At 39.1% G+C, this 11,288-nt stretch overlaps 1 protein-coding gene across 1 annotated transcript in view; it reads right to left on the bottom strand.

The window, feature by feature from the left end:
* Positions 1-2,609: 2,609 nt before the first annotated feature.
* The window catches only part of Hapstr1 (HUWE1 associated protein modifying stress responses), a 29,169-nt gene continuing 20,490 nt past the window's right edge, over positions 2,610-11,288 (bottom strand). The window contains exon 4 of the mRNA XM_051181405.1: positions 2,610-5,006. Coding sequence (XP_051037362.1) covers positions 4,762-5,006 — 245 coding nt within the window. The 3' untranslated portion in view covers positions 2,610-4,761. The remainder of the gene's footprint in view (positions 5,007-11,288) is intronic.

The following is an 11,288-nucleotide window of genomic DNA, read 5'->3' as shown; positions in this document are numbered from 1 at the left end:
AGAACAATAATCAGCCAATTAGAGTATTTTCTCCATGTATGCATCCAAGAGTGATTTATAAATCAGCCAGGAGTAGTAGCTCAAGCCTGTAATCCTACTCAACAGGCTGAAACATGAAGATCACCTAGGGTTTAAGGTCAGCCAGCCTACAATGCAAGATTGACTGTCTCAAACTAAGATTTATAAATACACAGAAAATTGTTTCGAAAGCTACTCTTGAAAACAATGCATTTTACCTCTGGGGAGGGTAGAAGAGAGGACAAGCCTTTACACTGTCTGGAATTTAAATTTTCTTCTCACACAAAAACATGTATTTATTTTCAATGACCCACTGCAATCAGTAGCACACTGGAAAAAATTAAAAACTATCTCAACTACATTCCAGAATTCAATAGCTCACCCAACCTATGGGAAGATAATGTGGCCATAAATATTCCCAACATTCAAGGAACTTGAGAAAACCACATTTTTCACCCAGACCTATTTTAAAGATGATGAAACTATGCCAGGAAAGGCAAACAGCTATAGGTAAGCCAGGCGTTGAAATCCATAGATCAGACACTATGACTTTGTCAACCAAGGATTAACCTGTAACTTTGCAGAAGGCACTTTGGCAGAGTCAATAGTATTTTAAACATGAATTCATATGAGTTGGTAATTTCCTTTTGTGGGTTGTTTTTATTTTATTACTCCATGGTCTCACTTTATAAACAGACTAAAACTTACTACCATATATTAGGCTGGCCTCAAATTCAAGATGATCCTCCTCCTGTCTCAGTCTCTCCAATGCTGGGGTTACAGGTATGAGCCTGTCCCTGGTCTGAATGATTAATTTTATCTGTAGAAAACTGTTATACAACTTCAGCCAAAATAGTCAATACTGTACTATAACTGATTGTGAAAAGGTGGGACCTGCATAAAAATATGCAATCAAAAGATTTCCACCATATTCTGATGGGAAACAGACTGTAGAACACAGGACAAGCTACATAGTACATCTCTGAAGCTTCTCATCTTTACTGAAGCACTCAAGCAACATAAGCAAAGCTACCAGAAGAAAAAAAAAAAAAACTTGGAAAAGGATCCATGAAATAACACCCATGCTGGAACCCACTGAGCACAAGCTGCTGTCTACTGATTTCACAAGAAGCAAGCAGATCCCATCATACAAAGTAAAGCCCCAACAGTGTCATAAGCATGACAGCTACATAGGGTGATATGTGTCAGTCTCAAACCTGCTGCTCTCAAATCATGTTCTCACATTAACTTCAGATACATCAACTATTCTAGACTGCAATCCAGAAGCTCCCTTTTCCAGATAAGGACAACTGAACCATCAAAGTTGTAACAGCTTTCAGAAAGAAAAGTCACAAGCATTATATATGTGACATGATCTCCTGTTTCCAGAACCACCTTTCACTAAACAGGTGAACATTTAATTTGAAACAGGATGCCCTTAATTCCAAGCAGCATCAGCTCTGAAGATTCCCAAACTACAAAACCCAAGTAGTGTGTCTCACAGTGGTATAGGCATGTCACACTAGAATTCAGGAAGTGAAGTCAGGAAGATCAGCACCAGGTACATGTGACCTTGTTTCCAAAAGAGAAAAAGAAAAAGAAAAAGAAAAAAGAAAAAAAAAGCTACAACTAATCTAATACAAATATATCACTAATAAATATCTTTATGTAGACAGTAATCATACCCAGAACTTTACAACTCTGTTCATAGCACTTCCCTAAGACTAACCAACCAGTATACTCACATCTCCAAGTAGAGGGTTTCAAAATCTTGAGATCTTGCACCTTTGGTCACAAGTCAACATCCCTTCTCACATCTAATCTATATGTGATTACAAAAATACTGGAACATGATGATCAAGACAAAAAGACAGACAAGCCCCTGTTGTCATTTTGGTATTTTCAATGATTTATTCCTCTTATGATTTAAGGTGTATATCAATCACTACCTAGTCAAGTAAACTACATTAATGGTATTAGATTTAGCCAAATATTGGATTAACTTTGCTCTATAAATTACTACTGCTGTAATAAAGTTCTTGAACCCCTCAGTGATATTCAGAGCCCTGCAGTGAACCCAGCCTATTCAGGTCAGGTTAGTGACAGAATCTCACTGTCCAAACAATCAGACTCTGGTTCATGACAAAGATTGAGCTCCCCTACATTCAAGTGCTTGGTTTCAAGAGCAGCCCATTCTGTTCTTAACCAGTTGAAAAGGCCAGGCAAGTACCATGCCAGGAAACCCCAGCAGAAGGATGACATGCCGGAGTTCAGTCTGAACTATACAGAAGGACCTGTCCAAAAGAGTGAAAGTCAAAACAGTCAGTGTCGCTTTTAAAAAGTGCTACACAAGTATGTTCTTTTTTGATGTTCTGCATCTAAACTGGAAAATGGGAACTTCCCAAAGTTTCTGAACTATGTCAGATTAACTTTGCTAAGATTAGAAAATATTTCACTTTGTTCCGATGGGTCTCAGGGTTACTCTATTCTGGTAGAACCTGGACAGAAAGGGACAGAGGAAGGAAGGGGACATGCTAATGAGGTAAGAAGGGTATTACATATTGAATGCAATGGAAAAAAGTAACAAATGCTAAAGTTTTTAAAAAGTTTAATGGAGCCAATAATTCGGCATATAAATTGTGTTCTGGCAGACATTAGACCTGCTTTCTCTTACCAAAGAAAATGGCACGTTTTATCAAAATTTGACAACTGAGTAAAGGGCACTGAGATTCAGCTTCAGAGCACCAACTTAAACCAAACAACCAAGAACATCGTTATTCAACTTGGACAGAGGAAACAGAACCAAGGCAGGAAGAGAGATGAAATGTGTTCCTCAGTCTCAAGTCCCTTAGGAATAGGAGTTCTGGCTTCTTGTCAACAGCCATCACAACATCAAACCCCAATTCCAGAATCTATTTGCACAACCAAAGAAAAGCAAAAGTGAACTCCAAGTCTTGGTATATCCCAAGGGAAGCCTGGAAGTACTTGTGATGCACAGGCTTGCCTGTTTAAGGTAAAATGACAGATTGCTGTGTTTCTTCCTGCTTTTCAAATAAACAAAAGAAAGCTCCACTTCTGCAAAATTTGAGAAATACCTTACTTTCATTCCTAGTTTGAATATGGATTTCACTGTTTTAAATAAGGGCAATATTTATAATGAATACAGAACTTCACTTCACACAACATTCCTAACATTCCACTCGCATCCCATTCAGTCAGTAATGGTTAACTTAGCAAGGTCTCTTCACAGAAAGATATTATTAAATGGCTGACAAAATTGCAAACTTTTAACAAAGTGCTGTAATTATCAGAAAAACCCTTACACTGATTTGCAATGGTTATTAAGGATAAAAATAGAAGTAACTGAACTGGACTACAAGTTTGCACAGAAACATTTTCACTGTCCTACTTGATATATAATATAACAGGATAGAATGGATCACAGTGCCTGGCAGGCTGACATCAGTCTTCTAAATAGACTACCATTCAGTTCAGGTAGTAAAAATGCAGATGAAACATGCTCTAAAATGTTGTAGCTACAAGAGGTCTTATATTTACCCAAAGAGGACTCCGAAAGCTTTTATTTGGGTCTACCTAACATCTAGAGAATCTCCATGCGATCTCATCTTTTCCAGAATGAAATTCCAAGCTGCACTTCGGAGAGGGATGAAGGGACAGGAAAAGTTGGGTTTTGCTATTTAAGTTATGTTCACATTAGTAGCAGATAAAACGTATTTATCATCTTCCACCCACTATGACAACTACACACAGTAGGGCATCCATTTAAAAAAAAAAAAAAATCCAAAAAAAAAAAAAAAACCTAAAGAATAAATACCTACTCCCACCATCCATTTCCTCTCACTACTACCAACCCAAAAAAGAAGCCTACTCTCAAAGATCATGACCTGTTTTTTCAGGTCACTTTTAAATGCAGTTTGTGTTTAACCATAAGTAAAGTACCCGGCATAGGCATAGGAAGTAGTACTTGTTTCAAAACTGAGTATCTGAAGCCTACAGGGTTATTCTGGGGACAGGTTAATAATATTGCTATTTTCAGAGCACTAACACACACAAAGTGAATCCAATAAAGTTCTGTGTATTGATTCAGTATTAAGTATTACTTGCATGACCATCATAGCACCTCTTTACATCTCACAATCACCAGAGTTAGAACTGTTGAAAACTGAAAACTTGGCATAATCTGATAATCAGAAATTGCACGCTATCACTAAAGGAAACCAGGTGTGTTGTTTCAGTGTGGCTGCAAAAATGGAAGCCTGCAATCTGGTTTACAAGCCAGATCATGGTTTCAGACAAATGTAGGAACCTGGCAATACTGTTTAAGCAAAAATACTCAACACAGCAGGAAATGGACCAAAAAATAAAAATAAGAAAGCATTCTATAGCCAAATAAACATCTGATATTTCCTTTCCCTTTGAGAATAAATACAGTTAAGGTCACTTTTAGCCTTGGAACGGATATATGTTTGCCTATGATGATCTTGCTAATGACTACACAATTAACTCATGTCCTCTGCTAGGATTATAGTTTGAGAAAGCCATAGTTACAGGAGGCATCTACTGTAAATACCTAGAACTTCCTTTTATGGCAACCAATAGAGAATTCACTTGTCTTAAACAGTGAACCAGGGAAGATGGCCTCATGTTTCCTTTGCAATAATAGTATATGTTGAGGATCGAGTGGCTTTCAAGCAGCATGGTGGGTGTGAAAATGTCTGCAGTTTAGAGCATTCTGTTGCGTTTATGGGTTGGTGAGTCTGTAATGACATCGCCACACTGGGCTGAGGTACGCTTTCTAGTTCCACCATTGTCCAAGTGGAGTGCCATTTCTTCTGTTATGAAAGTGTTCAAATCGACATCATGGAGTCCATTTCTCCTTCGACTAGCATTCGGTCCACTGCTTACATGTGTAGGAGAGCCTGGGGTACTCGAACGCACGCTTATACTAGCCATTGCACCACTAAGACCTAGGAAGAAGAAAAGAGGTTTTAGAGTTGCTCAATTAGTTGACCCCTTTGAAAGCAACCCACTATACTCTCCATGTTGTTACAGTGTCAAAGGGTGCCTGCTGGTTTCCTTTGTACAGGTCGGTCAGCAGTGAATAGTTACATTTATTCTGTAAGAACCAACCATCTGGCTTTGACCTACATTTTTTTGGCACTATAACCATTATAGCAATGATGTAAAGCTAAATGCATCAAGCACTGTGCTGGTAATGCAAAGATACGAGATTCTCCCATCTATTCTATTAAGCAAGTGCAATATACAATTTACAAACCAGAGCAGAAAGTGCTTGCTTGAAGCAGGACATTTTGTTTGGTTCAATGTCAGCATTCTTACAATCTCTCTGATGTGTGTCTATGTCTGATGTATGTAGAGAAAGCAAGGAAATATTTCTAGATCTAAGTAGACTTAGTTCAACATTAGATGAGATGACTGTATAATATATCATCCCAAACCCATTAAGCCTGAAAACCACTGTTAAAAATAATACTGAACTACTGATAGGTATGCCCCACAACAGGACTCTATCATAATCATCCAAGGTCTGGAATGTATCTGGCAGGCACCCCTAAGACAGCATAAGAGCCCAAGTCAATACCTAATCCTTCAGAGATGAAAGAGTAAGGAAGAGTGGAATGAAGAATCCTGATTCATGCTTAGATTCTTAAATCCAGACTACATACCAGCACTGGCTGCTTAGACCAGGAGCAATTATGGAATGAAACATACATTCTACTCTGAATGTTCAGGATAGCCTGTGAAAGGCATGTACCTGACCAGGACACATAAACTGTAACATTAAAGTTTAAATCCTAGCATGGACAGTCCACTTCCCACCTCATGAATATCTCCCTCACTTAGATTTTTGCCACTGCCTGAATAAAGAAAATGATCTAGTATCACTGATGTCTCCAAGAGTAAGAATTCCACCTGATCCTTTAAAACAAACTTCGAGGTTTGATGTAGTAAGGCCATACTCCTTATTTTGAATTCTGTAAAGTAAAATGAAGATTAAAAATAGAAAAACTACGCACCTACCAAATCACCTCTACTAAGTCCTGAAGTTGTTCTTAGTGTACAAAGACTTCTCGCAGACAATGTTCTCTGCCCACAACCACTTCCCAGTCTTCCAGCAGTCACCAAACCAGGCCCATCAGGATGCACCTTTCTTACAATGGTGATCTGGAGAAAATCCAAAGTATCCCTCTTTACCTCTCTACCTTTCAAAGGCCAGTACTTGTTTAGTTTGGGGGGTTTTTCCCCCCTTTGGGGGGTGGGAGGACACTGATCCTGGCATGCTTCCCAGAACAGTTACTGGTAGTTCCCAAAGTAACCGGAGGATATACAGCTCTGTAACTCCATTCTGCAAGCCAAGACTACAATACAAAAGTAACCCCCACCCCACCCAAGGTAGTAAAGCAATAGCTGAGTCTCAATGGAAAGTGGGCAAGGGGTGTTTACACACTAATGAACTGTTACACTGCCTCCTCTTATATAAAAATAAAAGAGAAGAATTGATATTAAGTTCCAGGTCAAAGCCAGGACAGTGGTAGCTCACACCTTTAGTTACAGCATTCAGGAGGCTGAGGCAGGCAGATATCCATGAGTTCAAGGACACCCCGGCCTACAGAGAGCCAGGAGGGGTCCAAAGTAATACAGAGAAACTAAAAAGTTCCAGGTCAAGACCTCATTCTCCAAAATGTGTTTCTATCCCCTCTCTTCTTCCTACACCCCCCACCCCCCCCACACACACACCCCCTTAATTCTGTGAGTAGTTTTGGGACTCAGGACTAGCCTGCCTCTTAGGCTCATCTTGGCAGCTGCTCATACTGCCCTTTTTACCCTATTCCATAACTTACTGTGTTACCAGTATCAATGATTAGTGGTTCTTTTTGAAGTTAAGGTTGTTAATTTTTTTCTGGACTTTGCTCAGCCAGAAGAGTCCATAAGGTTCACAACAATCCTGCGGTTACTAACTTTACTTCTCCCTTTTGGCCTGTAATGATGTTTCTCTCCCACTTGAAACTTTCCACCCCTTCCTGCCCTCCAGCCTACCAGCTGCTTCCTCTACAACCTGTGTAGGCTTTCCTTTTGCCCCACTGACAGACAGGTGTCACATATTGGAAGCTTTCACCCCTTAGCTTGTAATCCCTACCTTGTGCTCAAAGGCCCACTCTTATTTCTAACTGCTTCCTGAACAGCTCACATTTGATAGCTCCAATAAGGAACAACACTTCTTTGTCAACACATAGGCCTGAAGAAACAAATGACAGGAAAGCAAATTCTGGGGTGTATACAGTACAATCAATCATCTCTTCCTATGGGCAAGCTTTCCATATCTACCTGCAGGACTTAACACACTGCCTGCCACATAACACTCACAGAATTCTGATGAAGAACAATGGTTCAGAGTCCTGCCCCACATTTCAAAACTCACTGAAATCTGGGGCTTATTTCTGGAAATAAACCCACGTTGCAGATGGCTGACCACTTAAATCCATGCCATCACTCAAGCTGCCGGGTTTTTATTACCCCTACACACACAGACCATTAACAACTTACTAAGAAAGCTGTGCTTTTCTTCCTAACCCTACAGCCCACAACATCCTACTAGATGGTATCCAATAGTCCAACAATAGCTGTCTGTCTCTGCCATTTTTGTAAGTACATCACATTGGCCTCCTCTACTGGTGTCTTCCTCCTGAAAACTGTAACTGAAGACATGCAAGCACCACTACACCCAGCTTTTTCCAGCGTGTTTGTTTTTAAAACAAGGTCTTAAACCTCACAACACTCTGCCTCAGCCTCCCAAATGTTCAATTACAGTCAAGAGCCACAACAGCCAATTAACATCAATAATACTTGCTCCAGAGGTTCTATAGTAATTATACTGTTAAATCTGAGAGCTGGGCTACTTTAATAATTCAAGATCCCTTTTGCAAATGAAACTACAATGGGATTTCAATGAACAAAACCCATGTCCTTCATGAATGTTCATGGTGGTAAGGACAACTACTAAAGACTCAAAGCAGTCCATCAAGGAGAAAACTAGTCACTTCCAGCAAATGTTTATTGATAAAACCTCTCCATGAAAAAGAAAATACATTACACAGCAATTTGGCCAATCTGAAAGCCCCCATAACACCCAGAAATCATCGTTTCTCTATAGATTAACTAGTGTTTAACTTCGTGGTGCAGGTCACCTAACCTCAGCTATGACAATCTTTTAGAAATTTGAGTCACTAATCTTTCCCAAAGACTTCACAAGTGTCAAAAAATTAAGATTACAACCACAGGGGGGAAAAGCACTTTAAACAGCCCAAACTTTATTTTGAAAACCAGTGACAGCTACTCAAGCTGCTTTAGAAAAGCTTGCTAAGCCACATGAACACAATCAGCCCATACAAATACAGAAAATCTAAACATGCTTCAGAACTAAAAAACTAAGTTGTTTGTCCTTAGGACATAAAACTTAATTTCCACCAAAAACATGTTTTCAAAAGGACTATGGAAATATCATCTGACAAAAGCAGAATAGGTAGCATTAGACAGAAGAGTCTCAATTGCTTAATATAAATAAACTCATGTTTTAATGTTTCTGCATCCATTTGAAATGATTAGTGTAATAATTGTTTTTTAAAGCTCAGGATGATTTAATCATTCATTGAAAACTCCCAGTGGAGTGGAAACAAGTTTACAGTCCAAGTTATAGGAAACCAAGTTACATGGAAATCATTAAATATTTTCAAACCATGTTCATCATTTCATGCTTACTGTAATATGGAAATGCTGTTTGCATAATCAATTACATAAAATCCAGTTTCCCAGCATTAAGTCACACAGAGAGAAAAGGCAAATCCCCACCCAGAAATTCACAGCCCGACTGGGGCTGCCATCTATGCTTCCTGGCTTTCAGCAACTCAGATCCCTCTGAAGAAAGCCAGTTCTAGGAATGCACAAGGTGATGGTGAGTCACAGGTTCAGGTCCCTCTGCAGATTGCTCAGCCAGCATTATCGGGGGGGGGGGGGGGGGTGTCTAAAATCCCCCAGACTTGGAAGTGGTATCAACCTGCCTGGGAGCCCTAAAAAGTTGGTATTCTTCTTGGAAATAAATTGTACACTGAATTATGAGTGCTCCCTGTGCAGTGTGCTGAGTGAGGGGCAAGCACCTGCAGTGTCAATTATCATGTAGCATTTTAGAGTTCAATTATTAGAAATAAAAAAAATCTACCAGGAAGGTTCTGATCATTTAAAGTAGATACCACTCCCCACCCCAATCTGTAAATTGTAATACTGCATTTTTATTGAAGTAAAGCATACTAAATCAAGCCAATTACAAAAATACATGTGTCACACCAAGGAAACATTTTCAATTATACTGACAGCCCAAAATGCTTTCCATTTATCAGACATCCGTTTTTCAAAGACAGTTTTTAATGCTACAGGAAAAAAGGTTCATGACATTAAGAAAAGCAAGATACAGTATCATATATGCAATATGATCTCAACTGTGAAATAATATTTATACATTGAAAAAAAAAGACTAGAAGAAAAAATGCATCATTTGGCTGTATCTACAGAGTGGAATCATAAGATACTGAACCTTTTTTGCTTTTGGGAAATTTTTCCAAAATGAAGCTCGGGTAATTCAACTATTTAATAGCTAGCAACAGATTACTCAATAAGTACTAGAGTAAATAGACTAGCTTTGAGACCTACATAGCCTTCTAACAAAAGTTACAATATCCAACAAAATGTTAACATAAATCCAAGAAAATTCTGTCTAATTAATATTGGAAGCTTAATCTATCACCAATACCTTTGTTTTGTTTTTTTTTTAATTAATATATATCCTTAATGTACAACTTAATGTGTCAACTTTTCATCTGAAATTAATGTGATTATAAGTGCCCTGGTGATTTTCTTAGTCTTGGGGACTGGTTTGAAGGAAAGACGATGTAAAATATCCTTCAGACAGCCAGGCGGTTGTGGCCCATGTCTTTAGTCCCAGTACTCAGAAAGCAGAGGCAAGCCTGGTCTACAGAACAAGTTCCAGGACAGCCAGGATCATTAGATACCCTGTTTTGAGGGAGGGAGGCAGGGAGGGAAGGAAGGAAGGAAGGAAGGAGGGAAGGAGGGAAGGAGGGAAGGAGGGAAGGAGGGAAGGAAGGAAGATCAAATCTAAGTGATTAAGAGGTTTGTTTTGGTTCTGAAATCTCTTATACCAAATGCCAGGCATGTGTTTTCAGACTGTTGCAAAGCTATCAACAGTTCAAGTACTCAACAAGATGCACCTGGCTACAATATTCAACAAACACTACAATATTCCACACACAAGGAGTGTGTTTCCTCATGAGAAGGGGGGGGGGCCTGTGATGATGAACAGATACCAACCCTCAAGTTCTAGCCAGTCCTCTGACAAAAAATAAAATTTTCTTCTATACTATCTCATCACTTTAAGAACTTGTAAGCATCTGTGTTAGCTCTCAAAATAGTTTCCATGTTTTGCTAAAACATCAGAAGGGATGGTGTAAAGAAAGAAGTGAACCAAACAAAATATTAAAGTTGTCTTATTTATCACAGTTCTCCTAAATAGTTATTTATCTCTTTAATAATCACTCTGCCACAAATAAGCCAAAGAATGTTTCAATAGGATCACTGTGGAATCTGGGCTGAGAAAATCTGATTGGTTCATGCTGTCTAAAATCATGCCTTTCCTTCTGGGGTAAAGAAGGTAGCTGTTTAAGGTTTTGTGTGTGAGGAATTAGGAATTCTAGGTAAGAATTCTTGTCGGACCTTATACCACTAAATCCAAATTCCAATGACTGCTTTTTCCTTACATTCCCCACCTAGATTCTCTAGACCCCAGAAGCTGCCAAGGAACTTAAAACTGATGTAGGCTAAGGATGTGGCTAAGACTGGAGCTCAGTGCTACAGTGCTTGCCTAGCACATACAAGAAAGCCCAGAGTTCAATTCAAATAGAGCAAGGAAAATAAAGAGTATCACAAGGCTCAGACTTTTGCCCCCGCCCCACCAAATGAACAAACACATGACACTGTGCCTCAGTCTAATTCCTTAGGCTTACATGCATCAGGATGGTATTAATTTTACCAGGCTAGACATTCCTTGGGATTAATCATTTTTAGTCACCTGTCCTTATGACTGCAAAATAGCACCTGGTATTCACTCTAAGTCAATGTTAGCTATAGGAAGTGCTAAACTAAAGGCAATATACACATTTGTA

Source organism: Phodopus roborovskii, unplaced genomic scaffold, assembly GCF_943737965.1.
Source record: "Phodopus roborovskii unplaced genomic scaffold, PHOROB, whole genome shotgun sequence".
Classification (NCBI taxonomy): domain Eukaryota; kingdom Metazoa; phylum Chordata; class Mammalia; order Rodentia; family Cricetidae; genus Phodopus; species Phodopus roborovskii.
This window is presented reverse-complemented; position numbering and strand designations above follow the sequence as displayed.